Below are 23,587 nucleotides of genomic sequence, written 5' to 3' on the forward strand. Positions count from 1 at the left end.
TAATATGAGAGCAGACTCAACTATACATGTTTTATTTTCCCACAAGTCTATGAGGATGTAGAAGCTCCAAGTTCATTGTGCAGAGCTGTAGAATGTTTTAAGTTTTAATTTTAATTCCAATTAATACACATACAGTGTTATATTAGTTTCAGGTGTACAATATAGTGATTTAACAATTTCATACATCACCCAGTGCTCATCTCAAGTGCACTCCTTAATCCTGATCACCTATTTAACTCACCCCCACCCCCACCCCAGCTCCTCTCTGGTAACCATCAGTTTGTTCTCTATAATTGTCCGGTTTTTTTTGTTTATTTGTTTTGTCTCTCTTTTTTTCCCCCCTTTGATCATTTGTTTTTTTCTAATATTCCACATATGAGTGAAATTATATGGTATTTGTCTTTCTCTGACTGGCTTATTTCACTTAGCATTATACTCTCTAGCTTTATCCATGTCATTGCAAATGGCAAGATTTCAGTCTTTTATATGGCTGAATAATATTCCGTTGAATATATATACCACCTCTTCTTTATCCATTCATTTATTGATGGACACTTGGGCTGCTTCCATAATTGGGCTATTATAAATATGCTGCCATAAAAATAGGGGTGAATATATCCCTTTGAATTAGTGTTTTGTATTAATCGGGTAAATACCTCATAGTACAATTGCTGGATCCTAAGGTAGTTCTAGCTTTAACTTTCTGAGGAACCTTCATACTATTTTCCACATTGGCTGCACCAGTTTGCATTCCCATCAACAGTGCACAAGGGTTCGTTTTCCTCCACATCCTTGCCAACACTGTTCTTTCTTGTGTTGTTGATTTTAGCCATTCTGACACGTGTGAGGTGATATCTCATTATAGCTCTGATATGCATTTCCCTGATGATAAGTGGTGATGTGCATCTTTTCATGTGTCTTTTGGCCATCTGTATGTCTTCTTTGGAGAAATATCTGTTCATGACTTCTGCCCATTTTTAATTGGATTATTTGGTTTTTGGGTGTTGAGTTTTAGAAGTTTTATATATATATATATATATATATATATATATATATATATATATATTTTTTTTTTTTTTGGATACTAACCCCTTCTCAGATATGTCATTTCCAAACATCTTCTCCCATTCAATAGGTTGCCTTTTAGTTTTGTTGTTTCCTTCACTGTGCTGAGCTTTTTATTTTGATGCAGTCCCAGTAGTTTATTTTTGCTTTTGTTTCCCTTGCCTCAGGAGACAAATCCCAGAAAAAAATTGCTATAGCCAATGTCAAAGATGTTAGTGCCTGTGTCCTCTTCCAGGATTTTTATGGTTTTAGGTGTCACATTTAAGTCTTTAATCCATTTTGAATTTATTTTTGTGTGTGGTGTAAGAAAGTGGTCCAAGTTCATTTTTCTGCATGTTGCTGTCCACTTTTCCCAACACCATTTGTTGAAGAGACAGTCTTTTTCCCATTGAATATTCTTTCTTGCTTTGTCAAAGATTAGTTGACCATATAGTTGTGGGTTCTTTTCTGGGCTTTCTATTCTGTTCTACTGATCTACGTGTCTGTTTTTGTGCCAGTACCATACTGTCTTGATCACTACAACTTTGTAATGCAACTTGAACTCTGGAATTGTGATGCCTCCAGCTTTGCTTTTCTTTTTTTAAGATTGCTTTGGCTATTTGAGGTCTTAGGTGGATCCAGACAAATTTTAGGATTGTTTGTTCTAGTTCTGTGAAAACTGCTGTTGGTATTTGAGAGCTGTACAATTTATGGAGTCATAGTTGGGTTTCCTTTCTTGAATCCTGGAACAATTGCAAAACAAATCAACAACCAATGACAGCATTAAAACATGTATGATCTTGGCCAAAGTGTTGATTCTAAGAGTTTATTTCTTGTCCAGAAGGCTCTTTATCTAAAATACCATTTACTTAGGTCGGTAATCCAATTACATTCAATCTTGCCTGTTAAGCACTGTAACAATCAAAAGAATTATCATGTTCACCCATCAAAATATACATTTTAGTGGCAGTTTGAAAGTCAACTTAGGCTTATGAAAAATTTGACAAAGACCTAAACTAAATGTTTTCCCCCCTCACTCTTTCATTTTGTGTGTAAATTTCTGCAGGTGGACTGTGCATGATTTTTATCCAGATGCTGGGAATCTGAGGTAAAGAAAAGATTTATAAGAGAGAAAAGGGGTGGCACTTGAAAATGTAGTGGTAGCCACTGATTATTTCACACACTGTTTAAAAAAAAAGATGGAAGATTTTGTTTTAAACACCTGCAGGGCTAACATACTTTTGAAACATACAAAAACAGATGCACACAGCACTGCCATCACCACCACCAGCACCACATATCCACACTCATGTATTTGGGTTTAGAGAAACTATTTTTTTTCAAATGCTAACGCTGTGAGAAGTATATTTTTCTTAATTATTTTGGATACTGCATCGATCATTAAATAAACCACTTGAAAAAGTAAAAAGAAATGTCAAGAAACTATTTTTTTTCTAGTCTCTCCCCAAACAACTAGTGTTATGAGTGAAATGACAAGAATAATTAGGAAAAATGGCCATGTGCCATATCTCTAAAAGCAAAAATCCAGCTGTTTGCACACTATTTTTTTCTGTACAGCTAAGGCTCCAAGAAAAGATAATGAAGATAAAAAATTCAATCTTTGAACCAAGCAACAAATCCTCATTGCATAGTAGCTTTGTGAGAATCAAATAGGCAATAGGAAACAAATTTTGACCACTTTATTTGCAGGCATGAAAGCACAGCGTATATTAAAAATGGTGACCTTCATATGTTTTTTTACATCCTTATCACCAAAAATCCATAGACATATTATTTAAATAAAGTCATCTGCACTGCAGTAGCAAATAGCTTTGTAGTCCATATTAAGATATTACAACCTATCTGAGTCCCATTCTATTCTTGTAATTCTACTTACTACAAAATGATGAAATTTTCCTTTAAGTGGCAACTGCATTTGGACAGCAAAAACCAACTGGTTTGATGCCTACAACCTAACCCAACTTGTATTGTTTTTATGGTAATATTATTTACATTTCACGTTGTATAGGTGAGTCATGTAGATGTTCTGGGTACCAACAAACCACTTTTTCATGGGCTATGTCTTAAAAACTCTTACTAGCTTCAAAAATATTCCTTTGGGTCAAACCAGACTAAAACACCTTCAAGACTAGAAACTTTTCATTGCTTTAATTTTGCTACTTCGTAAATAGACTTGAGAGTTATGGTCATAGTTGTTTTCAGCTATGTAGACCTAGCCAGATTCAGAAATGAAGGCACAGAATTGATCATTTAAGATTTGGAATCTCTTCATGAAATAGGTCAAGATGTTTTACGAATGCCAAAACACAGGTTAGAACTTTTAGGATGTAGAATACATGGAAAATGTGAAAAGAAACTAATTATTCTTTCCTGTCATGAAAAAAAAGTCAGATGATTTTGATTCAAAACTCCTGTAAAACATAGAACATGTAACTGAGAAAGGCAGTGTGGGTTAACAGAGCAGGGATCAAGGCCTAGGTGCTAAGCCCCAGAATTCTTACTGATTAGCTGAGCAGGCCTTGAGAAAATTACTTAATCTTTCTGAGTCTTAGCCGTCCTCTTTTATAAAGTAGAAATATATATATATATATATACCATGCCTAACTTATGGAGTTCCTGAGTTCATAAAGGAGAAAATGTATTTGAAAATACTTTCAGAAAAAAAAGAATGATATAAAGAAAAGTGGTTATTATCACAACCAAACATTTTTAAATGAATGGACTAAGAGAATTGCTGTGCCTCCCTTTTTTCTGCCATTTATTTTCCTTAGATGCAATTCCACTACTGTTTTGTCTCTCTTTCTCTTACTTTTTTCTACTTCCATCTCTGCCCACCCTGCCCAATTCAATCTTTGGGCATTCATTTTAATTTTTAGTGTCAAAATGAGTCAAATCCATTACTACTAAAGGTCCAATTTCTTTTGTAGTATGAAAATTAGAGAGGTACTGCCTGGGGCTCAAAAATCTTTTTTTTATTAAAAAGAGAGCTTTTGGTTGCATGCTATTTGTTGTAATGGGATTTGACCTGTATATCAATTAACTGTGCAATGCATTTATATTATAAAAGCGTTTGGGGAAATGAATTGTTATTGTGGATGATAGTCATGTTATAGAATTGGATGTGAAGGAAAGAAATGATTCAAATCACCAGAGCTTATTTCCATAACCCTGAAAGTTGTAAGTAGTAAGGAAATTGAAACAGTCCCCTAACTCCTCATGGTACAGTTTTAAAAACCATGATAACTTGAACCAGTCTATCTATTGTAACAAAAATATTTTTGCCACAGATATAAAGATAGCCTATGACTTTAATACTTTTTAAATAGGAGATTTAAGGCAGATAAATGTTTTCTTTATGCCTGTTTTATTGGTATGTGCTTGTGGAATTCTTCAAAAATAGTCCATAGAGTTAAATTCCCCTGTGTGTACCTAAAATTTGGAACATTTTCCAGATGCAGTTTGAATATCTGAAACATACACAAGAGGCTTAACTTTACTATAAAATGATTGACTGTAGGAAAGAAATCTGTATAGGGGCAAAGTCTTATCTTGACTAAAGCATTTTATCAGTAAAGGTACTAAAATTATACCATAGCTAAAGTTCATCTGTAACCTAGTTCCTTTATCCACGCTCTGAAGATGTGAAGTGTGGTCTGGAATCTGATGGGATTTGCCATCCACAGTATGGAGCCTTAATAACAACAGATTGTGAGACTATTCCAGAGCCTGAGACTTAGGGTTGCCCATGTGAGAAGCAACTCGCTTAGCAGCTCTTTCTTTATATATAGATTAGGGACTCTTATTGGAAACCACTGTTTATTTTTTAAATCAGTGTGGTCCTCATACATATAGTCCACCTTTCCCAATGGTGGGTGCCATACTCCTCTCCTTTACCCTGAATGTCTGGCTCCAGAATAGAAGTCCTATTTCACTAAAACAGATCATAGGACTTTAGGACTCTCAAAAGGGAATCTTTTGTAATCTGTAAGGCCTAAATTTTAAGATAGACTATTTCAAATAGACCCTCCAAGTTTGACTGTATTTACATAGCAGGGTATAGACAATGGGTTTCTATTTTGTTTTTGCTATTTTTAAAAATATTTCAGAGGATGCTGGATTATTATTTTTTTTTAATTTTTTTTCAACGTTTATTTATTTTTGGGACAGAGAGAGACAGAGCATGAACGGGGGAGGGGCAGAGAGAGAGGGAGACACAGAATCAGAAACAGGCTCCAGGCTCTGAGCCATCAGCCCAGAGCCCGACGCGGGGCTCGAACTCACGGACCGCGATATCGTGACCTGGCTGAAGTCGGACGCTTAACCGACTGCGCCACCCAGGAGCCCCAGGATGCTGGATTATTGAGCCCTGCCCATTCTTGGTACAATATAGAAACTCATTAAATCTGTAAAGTTTAAAACCAAATTTTTACACACAGCCTGCCCCCCATATAAACTCTAGCATATTCGGAGGTTAGGGGATGCTTAGGAACAAGATCTCTAACATAAATTGTTAATTAATTATGTAATTTTAAATCTTAAATAAATGTAACATTTTTATTGGTTTTGACAGATTGTGAATTCACTTTCTTTTGCTAATGGCCTCTTACTTATTCAATTCTTGATAACTCCAATTCCTCTGAGACATGCATTTCTGAAACAAATTGGATTATAGTATGAAAGTAGTTTATTGATGAATTTTCCACTTTCCTACTTTCCAAAAGGCCATACCTGGGTCTCATGGTGCATTTCAAGAAGCCATAATGATGGAACAATGCTAATCAGATATATAAATATGGCTGGTGAAAACCTGTGGAAGAAGAGAAAAAGATAGTTTAGTTTTTACAAAAAAAAAATTTAAAGAAAACAAAACAAATGCACATACCCTGATCACATCCAGTCAATCCTCTTTATCTCAAGTGTTCATTTCAATGGGGAAAAAAGCATTATGTGATTTCTGCCATATGGATTATAGAGAAACAAAGTAACTGCAAAAGGCACTAGCAGCTGTCATTCTCACTGAATTTCTAATCCAATTAATAGAAGTTAATTTTAATATGGTTTAATGGGACACTGCCAACTAGTTGCAGGCACAAAACTGGATATTTTGTGTTTAATATGTTTTACAGATAGCAAATACAGCAACAGTAAATCTTCTTGGATTTCTCAGCATTGCAATTTCAGGAAAATTGGCTGCATTTTTTAATATTAACCTAGAATTCTGAAAGCTCAAATAGTAACATCCTGCTAGAACACAAAAATCAGATGATAATGAATAGGAATGAGCAAAATCTACTGACTGTATCTGCTAAGCCTAGTGAAAATAAAAATGCAAACAAACAACAACACATGAAGTGCTTGGTATTTTTTTAAAGCTATCTACATTCATTATTTCTGGCTCAAAATTCCGAGGGCAGTTCAAATAGTGGGCCTTTATAATCAAAAATAATCAGTTTCAAATATCAGTTTTGCCAGTGACTCTCAGTTTGCTTCCTAATCCACAAAATGGGGACAGTCACTGTATTAGTCATCTTGGACTGCCATACCAACATACCACAGATTGGGTAGTTTAAACAACAGAAACTTATTTTCTCACAGTTCTGGAGGTTGGTAGTCTAAGATTGGGGTTCAAAGATGATTTTGATTTGGTGATGTCTCTCTTCCTGGTTTTTAGAAGACACCTTCTTGCTGTGTCTTCACACGGCCTTTCCTCGGGGCACATGCACTTCACAAGGAGAGAAAGAGAGATCTCTCTTCTCCTCTTAAAAGTCTATCAATCTTATTGGCTTAAGATCTTACCCTTATGACCTCATTTCCTAAAACCTCTATCTCAAAATAGAGTCACATTGGGGGTTAGGGTTTCAACATATGAATTTATGGGAAACAGAATTCAGTTCATAGTGGTCACATTTATCCCACAGAGGTCTTTATTATACTTTCTGTAAAGAATGCCTAGCAGAGGTAGGCACATCATAACAGGTAATTACTATTAATATTTTTATAAGACATTATACAATGAAAATGTGTCCTTAGAACTTTGAAATAAGAGAAAAATAGCATAGTTTCCAAATTTATTTCTTCAAATTGCACTTCATTTTAGATTGGACTATTGCTTTATAGACCATCTCAAAGTCAAAATTGTAAGCTAATATAATTTTATTAAAATACTTATAGTATATGCATGTGGTGGTTTAAAATGACCTAAAAATTAGAAATGCTAATTCCTCAAAAAATACAATTATTCAAGATGAATTGGTATTAAAACCATATTATTATAACCCAGGAGAGAAAAGTGACCAGACCTAAGTGGAAGAAAACATCTAGAATGGACTTTTTAAAGAAAGGCTCTTAACCCTTTCACTAATATTGCCTTTTAACTTCTGGGGAGAAGAAAGAAAGGACAAAAGAAAGCGAATTCTTTAAAAATCAGTATTTAATATAGAAATTCCTCCATCTTTGATTTCCTGCAAAGAACCAATTTTGAAACAAAGGTTATAGGTCATGATATTATTGAAATCTTGGCAGATGGCTGGGCGATGGAGAGAGAGCAAAAACCCCATGGTTGAACATCCACCTAAAAAAAGGGGGGTGGGGAAATTAATTCCTTGACCTTACATATCAAGGGAAACATCAGGAGAGAGTATTTCCTTTGTGTGACTAACAAAGGAAATGATTTCCAGTCGCAAGGACATTTGGAATATGTAAATGTTTGTTCTGCTATGTCAAATGTCCACTGGACTGCAGTTTTCTTGACTCTCTTGGGATTAATTTTGAGATTGACTCCCCTAACAATGCCATTACAATAATATCTAAGGAAACTCTGGACTGAACATATGATAGTTCTTAAACAAGGTTAAACAGATAACAACAACTCTTAACATCTTCTATGCATGAGGCTTATTTCTATAATTGAAAAATAAAATACTACCCCATTTCAAGATACTTCCTCTAATTAGGAATCTGGTTATATCAAAACACCAAAACTAAAAACTTCAAGATCCAAGATTTTCTATGTTGCCTGCCACAGAAAATCTAAATTCTGTAATCTGATATTCAAAGCTTCGATATTCTAGTCTTTCCACTTCCCTTTTCTCTTCCTGTGTCATAGCCCCAAAACAAAATAAAATGTTTTCTCTAAAGTTCCCCTCACTTCAGTTCATCTTCACAGACTTTTTTGACATAAGTGAAAAGGAGGTAGAAAGAAGCAATCGCACCGAAAGCCCAAGAATTTATCCTATTCAACTCAGTCCATAGCCTTTTCCTCACATGTCCCATCCTCTTAACCCTACACCTGAGAGGATTTGCTGGAATTTCAGGAAGCTTCCAGGTAGAGTTATTGATGAAATGCACAGCACCCCAAGGTAAATAATAGCAAAGCAGCATCAGGAGGTCCCTTCTCTCCTTCCTCTCCTTCTAATTCCCTGTAGCAGGCAGTGGTCATTGTACAGCAGAAATTAAATTAAAACAACATCAAAACTTATGGAGAAAATAGAAGTCTCAATTATCTAGGGAAGTGTTAAAATGTGTCTAAATATATTGTATTTTCGAAATGAGGATTACATTTTAGCCATATATAGAACAAAGTGTTCCATGCTCCGTTAGCTTGATTAATCTGAGAAGAGAGGTTCTGAAATGGTTTTAGAGCAAATGTCCTCCCAAATTATGACTGCCTGCTATGGAATGCTGTCCTCTTACATCTCTACCCATCAACATCCTACCTGTATTTCAGAAGCATAGCAGGAATTAATCTTAGCTTATATTTCTCCCGTGACCCAACATATTCTCCCCTATTTCATGGTTATGTGTATATAGGCCCTAGCTTTCCTAATAAAGACTCCTTGAAGGGAGATTTTTGAGTCTTCTATATATTTATGTCCCTTCCCTCTTACTTCTCATTCATCTTTTCCTCTTCTCAGTGGTATCAGGTGTCTTACTAAGTCTTTAATAAATGCTTACTAAGCACATCCTTAAATGTTTAATCTGTGAATTTATGAATAATGGGAGGACTAAGCAAATGGAGGGAATGAAGGGTACTAGCATCTACCTGACTTTTATTCCCATTCCATGAGATCTAGTATGCTCCCGGAGTGTGTCCCTTGAGGAATTATTACACTGCAGTAGAAATTTCACAAACCTAGGAGACCCAAATTTGAAACTTGTCTCTTCCAGGGTAGTGGAATTCACTACCTTCCCTGTGACTCAGTGTCCTCATCTATAAAATGGAGACCATAACACCCACCTCCTAGGATGGGTGTGAGGATTAAATGAGGCAGTGTGTGCCACGGGCTTGATGGCGTACATGCTTAATACATGTGAGCTACTCCCTTGTCTAGGCTCCGTTCTGCAAGTAAACTCACAGCTACATAACTGGTACCTACCCAGAGGTCACCAGTTCGGAAGACTGTTTCTTCAACCAACTCACAATCAATTCTATTTTCAAACTATAATTCCCAAAACTAAAGCTATTTAAGACATCTTGAATCAAAGGAAATTGCGCTGCTGAGGACAAACTCCATATTCGATGTTATGGCAATTACTGTTATACAGTTGTGGTTTGCATGGGCCATTTGCCCATGATGACCTACAGAATGCTGCATGGTCAGGGCCCTGCCTAACTCTTGGGCTTTGTTGCTTGCCATTTTTCCTCACTGTGCTCCTATAACATTGCTTTTCATTCATTTCTGGAGAAAACCTATGTGTCTTCCTAACTCAGGCCTTCACACATGTATTTCTCTCCCTTGAAATATCTCTTTATCCCACCCACTTTTCACCTGTGTATCTCCTTTTCATAGCTCATGTCAGGTATATGGAACTCTACAGAAAAACTTTTCTTGTCCCTCCAGTCTCAATTAGATTTCCTTGTCATGCTTGTCTATAGCACTCTTCACTTTTACCTTATAGGTCCTCAAAATTTATAACTGTATGTGTGTGCATGTGTATGTGCATGTTTCCCATCAGTTGTCTCCTGGCAATTGTAGGTAGTATAAGCACAAAAAGTGTAAGTGCATCATTATACCCTCAGGTCCTCCCACAGTACCTGGCCCAAGGTGGGTTACCCATAAATATTTATTGATTTGATCAGGCCTTGGTTGATTTTTCTGTTTTCTATTTTCTTGACAATCTGTTGCTGGTTTAGCTAGAAATTTCCTCTTAAAATATCATCATAAATGGAATCTTATCAGAAGTTTTACTGAAGAAATTAATTATTCTGTTCTTATATGAATATAATATTGTTTTGCTACTATGAAAGATTTAATATTTCAAGGTGACACTCTAGCCACTACTTATTAGTTAGAAGGTTTGCTATATTCTTGATCATGCATTGTCAGTGTAATTCACCTTTGGAACCAAGGAGAATCTGAACTCTAAAAATTAAAAACTAGACCCGACCCCACCTTTTTCTATGTAATTAATCAAATTGTGTGCCTTTTCTTAGGAGCTACCAAATAATTTTACTCCAGTCTTTATGTCTTAATGGCATCAGAAGTAAGTCAATGCCAAGTATTTTGTACGAAGTCTAATACCATAGAAGGATCTAGCCAACCCAGAAATAACTTAAATCAGGTTTCTGGATACTTGTTTTTAAATATAAGATACACTATTTATTCACAAGCTAACAAAAACTGATAAACTTATGATCAAATTCAGAAGATATGTCCAAGTGGGAAATTTTTATAAAATGTGTACTACCCCATTACTAATCCACTATCTGCCCTTAGAGACTCAGCTTTACTATAATACCAATTCCTACTACTCTGTCAGAATACAGAATGTGTGCAACATTAATACTTTAATGACAAATTATTTGAATTAGATATTTTTTAAATTAATATCTTCCTAAAGATATTCTTTCTCTCCACAGAAGTTTGGTATTTTAGTTTTGGTTTTGAAACTTCAGGGTTTATTCACCCTATCAGTTCTCATTAAAGTACATGGCAGGAGTATCACCTATCTTGAAGGTTTTTTTTTCCCTCCATTTGTTTATGTACTCATTTGTTTACCAAGTAGAGATGTTTATTTCCTACATGCTAGACACTTCCCTGAGCTGTTAAAGGTCTATCCTCATTTTTTTTCAGTTCGTTTCATCCAAAAATATTATTTATCATAAACAGTTGTCATTTCAATAAATTACAGTATTTTTCACAAAATGATTATTTCATGACATTTAACAATTTGGCCCTACAAAGGGATCTTATTTACCTTAGTTCACCATTAGTCTAAAATCAGGATTCCATTTTATTTTTCTAAAAATGAGTTAGTGCTTCCTTATTGAGAAAGTAAGATTCATTCATCTCAGAAGCATACCACAATATAAATAAGCAAATAGAAAAATTAACTATCCTATTGCCTACGACCCTGTTTAGCTTTCCTCTCTGCAAACAATGAGGATTCTAGTCTTCTAATCATACGCATGAATCAGAAAATAGGTAATATTTAAGTGAAGCAAAATAATGTTCCAAGATTACTTCAATGTGGATCATGATTTTACTTGTATCTCATTCTTCAGTATTCCCTACTCTACAAAGGTGGATTGGAGTTGTAAGGATACTAGTTTCACAATCTCACGTTCAACTGCCTTGAGTATCCTCAATAAAATTTCCAGGGCATTTTATGATAATAGGCCTAATTTCATGGAAATCAAGAAACTGGGTCAAGATACCCTTTCACAAGCCCCCAAAGGGTATCTCACAGTTTAAGGATTGTCTGCCCTCTCTCACGCAGACTGCTTTCTCCAAGTGGGCCTTAACATCCACGATTTCCCTCTGGGCTGCTCATCAAGGGCTTTATGTCAATACAGAGCAGGAAAGAGTGGCCAATATGACAGCCTCAGCATACACCTCCAAATGTGCCCAATGCTCTTGCAGACCACTGAACCTCTGAACACTTGGGAAGTCACTAGTTCAATTCCAGCCCCCACCCTTTTGGTGGCCTTCTTAACTAGCTTACCGTAACCTCACAATCACCTCCCTCCCAGAGCCCTTTGCCTGTGCCCGCCCACTAGGGAGGGGAGGAGGCCAAAATTAACTGGGCATTTACTCATGAGACCTGCCCCTAAAAGGAAAAATTTAACAAGGAGTGTGCATGTTTTAATAGGTGCCAAAATCAGATGATGGGTTTGTCTGTCTGATCTTATGAGAGAGCGGACTAAGCACAAGAACAGAGAGCCTGGGAGGAATTTCATAAGGGCTGGAAATACCCCCTGCAGTGGAACCATTCTTCATACCTCAAAAGCCCTTTAAAAAATGCCCACTTTTAGACTTTGCAAAGAGAATACCTCCAAAGGTGAATATTAGGGCTCTTAATTGTAATTTTCATTGATTGCTGCTGCCGGTTGTTTTTTTTTTTAATAAAGTCATATTCCCAAATTATGATATAAGCTGGCAGCAAAATTAGTACTATATACTTCACTTAAAATTTTCCAAAAGGATACCTAAAGCAAGAACAAGCTTTATTAAAATTGGAGTCGCTCACGTTCAAAACTCAGCAGTGTGCTTTAGGACGACTAAACAAAATCTGCATCAATTTTAGGATCTATGTATTATTTTTCTCATGGAAAATTTCCGAGGCAAAGAAAATCATGGCATCTTCTTAAATGAATTGGTTCCAACTAAAACCCTGCCATCATGATATTGCCTCCACCTGAAAAGCCCTTCTCTCTTCTCTACACTCTTGTAAAACCCCAGCTACTACAGAAGCTCGTACATAAATCACTTACCTGAGAAATTTTCCTTGTCTAACAAGCCTACTGTACTGATCATATCTTTATTCTGCAGACATTCTGCAGTCTTGGGCTTAATTCGTGGAAAATTATTTTGTTCTCAGAGTGTTGTTTTCTCCTGTTCCCATATAACTGCCTCTATTTTATATTCCTTCAAAAACATCATTATAGCACTTAGTACAATAAATGATTGTTTAATGATTAAGTGAACTTAAATGTTAATGACTACAGGAATTTTAAAGGTCTCTGAGAGGATAAAATGCATGATGGATGGTATTTATGTAATGCTTTAACTTATTTCATTCTATAAAAGACAGTGGTATTTGTTTCTGGTCTGTAGAAGAGATTGTTTCTTTACTTTGGGACCCAAAATAAAGGCACTTGAGATTTTTCCTCCTCTTCTGTTTTGTTTTACATCCTATTTTGGTTTTTCAAGTATGTCTGCTTGTGCAAGTATGTCTCTGAGCCACGTCCATGTGTAGTCTGGACTTTCCCAAAGTCTGCACTAGGCAAAATCATCCCAGTGCTCATTTTCAGGTCCCCCAGAATTTTGCCAACCCAAGTTTGAAAAATAGAAAAATACTTTGACCCTTTCTTTGCTATTGGGAATCCTTGATCCTAAAAATTTATGTAGTTGTATTTTCCACAGAGAAAACCCAATCAGATGTTGAATGCAGAGCACAAGAAATAGGCTGATGGAGTTCAGTGCTGGGATGGAGACTCCTTCTCTGAGGTTTTGCTTCCTCCTTTGCCAGGAGAAGCAAGAATAATACCTCTGGGGTTATGGTGAGGACCAAATCAGGTAATGTGGACAATGTGAATTCTTGGCTCAGTAAATGTGAGGACTCAGTGGATGCTAGGAATTGTTTTTGTGATTTTTTTACAACTACTTGCGACCTTACATAAGTGATGGAGTCTTGCTGTGCAGCAGTATCCTCATCATAAAATGGGAATGAAGATTAAAACTAACTCATGGGGCACCTGGATGGCTCAGATGGTGAGGGACTTCAACTCAGGTCATGATGTCACAGTTTATAAGTTCAAGACCAGGATCGGGCTCGCTGCTGTCAGCGCAGAGCCCAGTTTGGATCCTCTGTCCCCCCTCCCTCTGCCTCTGTCCCACTTGCGCTCTCTACCTCTCAAAAATAAATAAACCTTAAGAAACTTGAAAAAAAAGATAAAAACTAACTCATAGGGTTATTGCGAGGATTCCCGGAGATAATGGATGTAAAGCAGGCTTGCGGTATTGTTAGTACTCAGTAATTGATAACTGTTTCCACCCCCATTATCACCGTCACCGTCCCCTTCATCATCATACTCATCACTACTGTTAACGCACTGTCAGAAAATGGCACAGCCAATTTATCAGGAAGCTATTCGAGGTGGATTAAAACAGGTGTGTGAGATAGGAGGCTAATTCAGGGAAATAAGAAAGCAAAGGAATACTGAAGGACCCAACAAGGGCTGGCAGCTGCCCTGATGGTAGAGAGGACTTTTTCCCCCCTAAGGAATATTAATTGTTATTCTGATAAGTGCACAACATTGTTAGCTGTATGCCAGCTGGCTCTGTGAGGTCAGACAAATCGAGGATAAAATATAATACCCCTTCCTAAACAACTACTGTGGATTCATATTCAGAGAAAAGAAACAAAATCAGACAGCGCCTGAGTGGCTTTTGTCCGTTATGCATCAGACTTCAGCTCAGGGCATGATCTCACAGTCCATGAGTTCGAGCCTCGTATGAGGCTCTGTGCTGACAGCTCAGAGCCTGGAGCCTGCTTGGGATTTTGTGTCTCCCTCTCTCTTTCTGCCCCTCTCCCGCTCGTTTTCTGCCTCTCAAAAATAAATATTTAAAAAAAAATTATAAAATCAGTCCCCACACTAGCATTTTATACCAACAATCTGTATGTCCTTAATATTATTTCCATGTGACTTTCAAAGAACACTTTTTGATACTTGCATATAAAAACCCTATTTTATTTCAAAACAAAACACTGATTTTTTTTAAACAGAATAATGTAGATACCCTAGATCTAACTCTTCTGATAACAGTCCTTCAGAGGACCTTCTGGAGTAGTGAGGGATGTGCACGTGAGGCGGATAAACCTTGATGGAAAAGTGAATGTTCCACTGTTGGAAAACAAGTTAAACTATTCAGATTTGTCCTCATGCTGAATGCAAATAATGGCACTACCATGAGAAAGGGAAGTGCATGGAATTTAGAAGTAAAGATATATTTATACTGACTCACGAGAGCTGCCCACACCAATTTGCACTTTGCTTCTCTTCCTGTCAAGTACAAGAAGTTACAAAATATTATAACCATAATTTTCAGTTCTAAATGTCTCAGTTGAACATAGTCATGGAAAAAGCATGGACATCACTTAATGGTTCAGTTTCCTGGGGGTCCCATTCTTTTAGAATTATTATGAATTATGCAGACACAATTATTGCTTTCGTCCCAAGTCCATTGTGAAATAAAAGAAGAAAATACGACTTTTTCTTGGGAGTGAAGCACAGTACTAATTCAAGTGAGGGTAAGACTCTTCTTAAGCTATGACTCAGATCACTAAAAACAAAGTCATTTGCTGCTAACATTCAATGCGTGCCTCCAAAAACATGCAAATTTAAGTCATCCTCGTGCATTGGGCTCAAGGTTCAGGATATAAAACACATACACACAAACACATGTGAAGACAAGTATTATAAAACTGTACACACACTGCGGACAGGGCTGATAAACCCAGTGCACTGTCGGAAGTGTTACTAGAATAACTGAAAAGCTAAAGAGAGGTTTCAGGAAATCAGGACAGCAAGTGCAAACAATAAAAGAAATAGTCTATCTGCAGGGAGAATGTCCAGTGTGCAAGTTGGCCATATGGAGATCACAGGGTCTGCTTCTAAACCCTTTTATTTCATCCTCTCTGATAGCCAAAAAGATGAGCAGAAGAATGCTTTTATTTCCCAACTTTCTCGCTGGCATTTTTGTAAACAATTTGTCGAACACTACAGAATTACATCAGACAAAGAATTTCTCCTACACTACCCAAGACTCCTTCAAGATCAGGCTTCATGTGGCATCTGTCAAGTCTAGGTTTCCATCTCTGCTGTTGAACCTTCCGAATACAATTGAGTATTCAAAACAGATTTCATTCAGCTTTTGGTTTTTTGTTTTTTGTTTTTGTTTTTTACAAAACTGGTTTGAATTTGAAATCAGTTTAGGATAGAATCCCTTCTGATTCTTAATTCGTCTTTCCTATTTTGAGTTCGGAGATACCCAGATATTTGCTAACACATGATGCTTCAAATAAGATATGGTAACAGTATAAAATCCAGAAGGAATTTTTCTGTGTTGGCAAAGGACATGGGGAAGAGTAGAGATAAGGAAGAGTAGAAAAGAAAGCCAGTTTTATTTGTCTTCTGGGGGTGTGTCAGAAATGTCCCAGGGCACACTTAACTCTTCTCTCTCTCTTTTGTGTTTCCCTGGCTCTTCCCACATCCATCTGGAACTCCTGCCACTCAAGCCTCCAGAGTTCTGATCACTCATTTGTTACTTACTAGCTCACTTGTTTATTATTTACTTCTTTATTTTCTGAGTCCCCTGACCAAATGTGAGTTCCCTCCAGGCAGGATTTCACCCATTTTATTCACTTACATATTCCTGACACTCAATGTCTAACACATATTGGCTGTTTCAGATATTTTTGTTGAATCGAGAATGATAAGGCTGTGTGCTTCCTCCGGAGAAATCTGCTCAAGTCTCTCTACACTCACCTCCCTCAGGATATCCTTTACCTACACAGCCTTTGCACTCCTGTCTCTTACCCATTTTTCCTGATCCAGCTCAAATGCCATGACATCGCTTGTCTCTACCCACCCCATCCCCAGTACACTTCGTCACATCTTTTCTCCTCTAAACTGTTGGACTTTTAATACCTCTGCTCCTTCAGTTGATTTCACAGCTCTGTGCCTCAGTCTCCTCATCTAAAAATGGGGGAAGACAGAGAAACAGAAAATCGTTGCAGTTGCTGTTAGGGTCATCTGGGCTAATCTGTGTAAGACACTTAAAAGAGCCTGCATGTCAGCAAATGCTAAATATTCATAATTATTCTTATTCCCACACATTTAAGCACTTAATCAAAATACTACCCTTTATTTTAAAATCTCAAGTGTGTTTGTTTTCTGTTTCTTTTGCCTATTCACACAGTGTCTAGCATAGTATTGCATGTACTTATTAGGTGATTCAACAAACAGACATCTGATTAAACTCAATAAAGGAAAAAGGAAAGAGACATAATGAAGAAAGGTGACCAAAGAAGTGAGGTATTTTATTAACTCAATTATATTTACCTTATATGCTTAGGATTCTGAGGAAGAAAGCTCAGTGCTTAAAATTCTGTACTTTTACCAATAAATTCAACTTAGATTTCTATTTATTCTTAGATACCTCCTGCTTTCATGTGAACAGGCTTCAAACTTGTCACAGTCTTGGTCATTTCTCTAACCCTTGAAAAATACCTGATCGGTAGTGGCAAAAAATCAACAGAAACATCGTCTTGTGCTTGACTTTACCTAAATGGTAATTCATGGATCTATTGAATTGTTAACTGGACCATAGAGAATAAAATCAAGAAACAATACAGCAAGTGATACTAGTCTCCATCTTAAAGAAATATAAGTGAACATGCACATGAAATCAATAAATACCAGATGAAAAGGAGCGAATTCTACTAGCACACATTTATTGAGCTTAACAGGGGATGTGTCCGTTGGCTTGCCCTCTCTATTCTATAGGATTCCAACACATTAAACTTGTCCAACTGTAAGTTATTAGTGTTGATGTAATGTTGCTGTCCCCCGACAGCTGAGCTCAGCAGTGCTAGTGCCACGTTTCCTTTCCAAAGGATAGCTAAAGAAACATTCTTTGGACAAGTGTAATATGTTTGCTATGTTTTAGGAAACTTTGTTCACATTTTCCTCTATAGCTCAATGTATCATTCCATGATTTCTGTAAGTTTGATTTACTTGGGGCCACGTGCAGATTTTAGTAAAAAGAACAATGTTCAAAGTAGCTCTGAGTAGTCTAATGGAGGTTCATGGATCCGATGTTCCAGAAAAGAATCATTCACCTCTTGTGTATACAGACCTTAATCTACCATTCAGGCATTATTTTATTGGTTGATTGAGTTTAAGTATGGGAAGGATTCATCTTCTTATTCTTCTTCTTGACTTATAAATGGATAATGTATTCAATTGATACAAAGGATAATTCTTTAACAAGTTTTTTAAAAATTTAGCCTATAATACACATAATTCTGTAACTTTATTCTCCTGACAACATACCATAGACATCCATCTAGGTCAATAGCTAAACTCTAGCTCATTATTTTTAATACCAGCAAACTATATATAGTGTGAGTATATTACAATTTTTCAAACAGTCATGATAGATAATCAGGTTGTTTTTAGCTTTATTTTCTATGTACAAAATGGAAATTAATATTTTGTACATATGCCTTTACATATGAGTACTTTTGGATCTATAGGGTAGATTCTAAAATGTAAGGCCAATGAATCAAAAAGCATATAACATATAGATCTGCATGTAGATAGATGGATAGATGGATAGATCTGCATTTTCCTGTATACAGATATAGACACTGTCATAACATGTACTTATCTCTTTTTTTATTTCATCAGTCTTGATTTTCTGATTGAAACTGTTTTTTAACAATCAAATATAACAAAAACTATGCCTTGCCTTACTCAGAAAACTTCAGCCCAGAAAAGAAATATGTCCCAAATCAAATCCTTTTTCATTGTTACCATGTTATATCGGGGATAATTTTCTATATTTTTCTATATTTTTTAAGCATCCCATCTTCTGACCTTTTTTCCTTTCGACAGAATAGTGTGTCCACCTACTTTGTCCACCACAAAAAAATGACCACATTTGCAGACTCATAGAACAAAGCATTTGGTAAGATCAGTAGAACAAAGCATTATCAATCACATTTCTATTTACATTATTTATAAGGACTCATTTGTTCCTGAAATTTTATAAGCCAAATCTACTGTTTTCTTTGCTTATTTTAAAATATTAGTCTAGATATGGAGCCAGCACAATTTTTCTGAATTAGTGCTATAATACACAGTATACATCATTGGACTGTTCTGAAATAAAGGTGAGAATGTTTTTTTTTACTTTTTGATTCTGAATCAATGGTTTATTGGCCAGTCCCTCAAGTAAAGTTGTTGGACTTGTACAGACAGAAAATGTGTCCAGTTGACACAAAGTGTTTTTTAATAATAAGAAGAAAAAGAAGAAAAACCCTAGGATCTAGAAAAAAACACTCCGTTTTTATTCATTGACTATCAAATATATTATTTCATTTGATTTATAACAACCTATATGTATTTATAGATGAGGAAACTAAGGGTGAGAGAGGTTAAGTAACTTGCTCAACGCCTCAAAGCAAGTAAGTGGGAAAGCCCAGATTACTCCATTTTTCTTCTGATCTTGAGACCACACATGACTACGTCCCCAGTTCCCTATTTAACTCTACACATTGATCACCCATTTTTGCCCCAATCTCTTTCCTCTCTTAGTGGTAAGTTACATACCAGTCTGAATCAGCTGCCAATGATGGTATAGACATGGAGGTAAAGTTTCAACTGGCTACAGTATTTCTATACAACTGAAGAGGAATTTTGACTTCACATGAGCTAAGGCCTCTGGTTTACTCTTGGAGGGAGTATATTTGGAGGGAGTATATTGAGGGAGGATATTTTAGGGCTGGTTGAGTTGGTCCTTCCTCTAAGGTTGACATTTCTCCCAGAAGCTGTGATAGTTGGTGACAAGATTATCTTTCATGGAACACTTTTCAGCCTCAGACCTCATGCTCCTGTTACAGAAGGTATTTTCTACTCTAGCACCTTAAAACTGATCAGTAAAAAACTAAATAAATCTCACATGACCTGCTGCGTGAACACTTTTCTCCGCTTCTGTTTCTTTAACCCTAAGGCTTATTGGGGGAAGCTAATGCCATTTTTTTTTTTTGAGGTTCTTAAAAGGTACATTGGAAAGTACCTCAAATCTCTCCTGCTTAATAAGCTGTTCATAGTGAGAGGGAGGGATAGTAACATTCCAATCCTTATTTTGTTATATTAGGATTCTACTTGAATAATTTTCTCATTGATAATTCCAGAAATTTTTCAACAGTGGAAAATTTAAGCAAGATTCACATCATCTTAAGAGACAACAGTATCTCATCCTTGAACTGTCACGAGATACACAGCCTTTTGCAGCTTAATCTATAAAACTATAGAGAGGGGTTTTCTTCCCCCTTAATTTGGTGGCTAACTATAATGCCATCGTGTATGTAACATTTGAATTGACTAATAATATTTTCTTGTAGATTAGGTATTTTTAAAAGTATCGACATATGAAAACACAGACTTACTGGTGGTTTTTGTTGTTTTGTTTTGTTTTGGTTTTGGTTTTACTAATGTATAGCAAACATTTTACTGAATTTTTATGTGACCATAATTTTAGTTTTTAAAAATTAATATAGGAAGAGGCCTAACTTGGAGAACTTTGGGATGAAAACCTCCTGGGAGTGGAGGGATGGAGGTGGAAACTCTTTGTAAATGGCAAAATAATCTTTTTCTCAATTCTTCTATTGCCATTCAAATCTTCAGGGAGCAAATAAAACGTCAGGCAGTTCTTGCAGGTTGAGGTTGCATGGCAACCCTTCTTTGACAAAATGAACTTACCATTAACCAAGCTCCGAAGGAACCAGGACACCTGAAGCGGGTGCCATGCCAGGGCCCCCGGCTAAAGGAAGCAAAGAGGCACAGAAGTGCTTCGAGGGACTTCTCACCCTGGGAGACTGTTCTATGCACACAAGCTCTCACAAAAGTCGCTGGTGCCCAGCGAAACGTATCCCCACACCTGCATGCGAATGCACACGCACATACCCCAGGGAGCAGGGCCCATGGACACCCCCTTGCCCCACGACTCCCCAATGCACACGCACACAGCCCAGGGAGCAGGGCCCGTGGACACCCTCTTGCCCCACACCTCCCCCTCTCTGGAGCCATCCCCACACCTGCATGCGAATGCACACTCACACACCCCAGGGAGCAGGGCACATGGACACCCCCTTGCCGCACGACTCCCCCTCTCTGGGGCACCTTCTGTAGAGCAGGCAAGCGCCTTCTTTCTTTTTTCATATCTTCCAAGTTACCAAACCTGGGACTGGGTGACACCGGGCAGCAACTGAGCCTTCCCTGTGTAGCCCTGGGACCGCGAGGTACTCCGGCGGGTCCCAGAGATGCGCAAGGTCTCGCGCTCCTTGGAAGCTCCGGGCGAGGACAAAGAGGGTCCGTACCCGAGTAAGGAATCGGCGGGCTGCGGGGAGATGGGTTCTTGGGCTGCCCGCGAGCTGTAGGGCACAGCGCCCAAGGACTCCGCGCGCCCGCCCTTTCCCGGGGTGCGCTCACCATTTGTAGCCTCTGCCGCGCTTGAACTTGAGGGTGAGCCCAGTCTCCAGAAAGAGCAAGAGGTTGAGCAGCGCGAGCAGCCAGTACAGCGGCTCCTTCTTCACCTCGGTCACTCGCCAGACCCCAACCAGCGAGTGCAGCAGGAACAGCAGCCGGGTGGCCAGGGCGTTGAGCAGGACCAGTCCCTCCATGCCGGCCGGCGCGCTCTGCCCGCCGCCGCCCCCCGCCCGCGCCCGGCAGCCCCTCTCGGGAGCCCCGGAGCCCGCCCGTGGGCGGGGACGTGACAGCTGGAGACCTGCCGCTGCCGCAGTCCCGGCTCAGCCTCCCGCGCCCGAAGGGGAGACAGCGGCTCGCCCCTCCCCCAAACTTCCTGAGAACTCTCGGAGAGGGGAGATCTAAACCCAGCACGTCTAGACTGTTGGGCTTTCCAGGAAGTCTGGGGCTGTGCCGCCGGGGCTCCGGGTCCGGGGCGTTATTCCCCAGCGCTGCCCACTGCCCTCCCAATGCCGGGAGTCAGGCTCCATCCCGGCCCTCAAGCCCATCCCACCCGCAGGGGCTTCCCCCAAACTCTCCGAGGGCTGGAGGGGAGTGAAGGTCCAGGTGCTACGGAGTCTGGAAAGGGAAGGGGGCCACATCTGCGGCATCTGCTCCCTGGCTCTTCCGCCGAAGTGGTTTAATTCACTCACTCTTCTTACAGGAACACGCTCTCACAGTGACTCTGAGATGGAACCCAGGAGGGCCAAAGAATCCGCTGTCCAAGCAGTTTTAGAAACGCTGTTCCTGCGCCGCTTGGAGAATGAAAACTTCACGGGACGGGAGGGAATCCGCCGGGGCTTTCTGAGAGCTCCCCGCACCGCATTTAGGGGGCAGGTGGTCCAGGTCACTTGCAGTCTTTGGGCACGGTGTTACCAAAGCAAAGGGATGTTCTTTATTAAGTCGTCCCCCCCCCCCCCCCCCACTAATTTCATCTGAAAGAGGGAGGGTAGTAAGACAGGAAGACAGAGGGGAAAGTGAGGGAGGAGGTAGAAGATAAAGACAGGAGTTGGACTGGAGGGAGAAATTCATGCAGCTGGGAACTGCGCCCTGGAGATCAATGACCAATGAATTAAACTCTGGTGTTCCAGCATCCAAGGCGAAGAGGACACTGAAGTCAGGGTTTCCCAAAACACCTTCATGATTTAAAAAAAAAAAAAAAAAAAAGTTTTTTAAGTTTGTTAGTTAGTTTATTTATTTATTTATTTATTTATTTTGGGAAAAACAGTGTGAGCAGGGGAGGGGCAGAGAGAAAGACAGAGACAGAGACAGAAAATCCCACGCAGGCCCCACACTGCCGGCGCAGAGCCCAACACAGGGCTGGATCCCAAGAAACATGACCTGAGTAGAAATCAAGAGTCAGATGCTTAAGGGATTGAGCCACCCAGGTGCCCCATGATTTTTGTTTTCCTGTTTGGTTTCCTACCACTTGTATCACTATTTATTTTACATTTTTATTTAAATGAACTCAAATTTATACTGAAATAATTTTAAATGAAACTTTATATCACTCATAAATGGAAAAAAAACAGTATAGTAGGCCATAGATGGAAGGTAATTACAAAATTAAAATAAAATGAAACTAAGTTATTGAAATCTCACTAAGTATTAACCACTGCCTTCTAAGGCTCTTGTACCTCAGCACCCCTCTTTCTGGGGAGAGAAATAAATGGTAGTCAAGTTACTACCAAGCAGGAATGTTCTCTCAACTGCATTAGTAAAATTGAGAGAAAAACACAAAAGGAATATTTTTCTTGGATAGGTTTATTCAACTTAGAATCATCCCATACCTTTCTTAAAATTAGGTTGCAAATTCTGAATTCTATGATCCATGTGTTCATTAGGTGAAAAAAAAAATCCAGTTGCTTAGAAGCTCAGTTATTTCTGATTAACTGTTATTAGGAAGATTTTCTTCATCCTGTGGATGTGCATTCTTCCATATCTTCCAGGGAACCCAGCAGTGAAATCTCTGGGATCGCTTATTATAGTGCTTTTCATTGTAGGCGGATAGCACAGTGACCAGTGACCTCACACTCTTCAGTGGCACACAAGAGCACTGTGCACTAGGGCAGTGGGGGGCAGGGTGGTGTGGACCCCGGTGCCCTACAGCCAGGTCAGCAGGCTGTCTTAGACTCCTGGCTCGGTCACTTAGTAGTGCTATAAACTTTGTACCTCAGTTTCCTCATCTGTATATGGGGTACTAAACTCATCAATTCACAGGGCCATTGTGAGGATCAAATGAATCAATCCATATAAAGAACCTGGCAG

General features: G+C 38.5%; 1 protein-coding gene across 1 annotated transcript in view; it reads right to left on the reverse strand.

The window, feature by feature from the left end:
- The window catches only part of TMEM26 (transmembrane protein 26), a 48,141-nt gene extending 26,632 nt beyond the window's left edge, over nt 1-21,509 (reverse strand). Inside the window, exons 1-2 of the mRNA XM_043596430.1 lie at nt 21,287-21,509; nt 5,794-5,872 (exon numbers count right to left, since the gene is read on the reverse strand). Of these exons, the coding sequence (XP_043452365.1) occupies nt 5,794-5,872; nt 21,287-21,477 (270 nt within the window). The 5' untranslated portion in view covers nt 21,478-21,509. The remainder of the gene's footprint in view (nt 1-5,793; nt 5,873-21,286) is intronic.
- Nucleotides 21,510-23,587: the final 2,078 nt, after the last annotated feature.

This window comes from Prionailurus bengalensis, chromosome D2 (genome assembly GCF_016509475.1).
Source record: "Prionailurus bengalensis isolate Pbe53 chromosome D2, Fcat_Pben_1.1_paternal_pri, whole genome shotgun sequence".
Taxonomy (NCBI): Eukaryota; Metazoa; Chordata; class Mammalia; order Carnivora; family Felidae; genus Prionailurus; species Prionailurus bengalensis.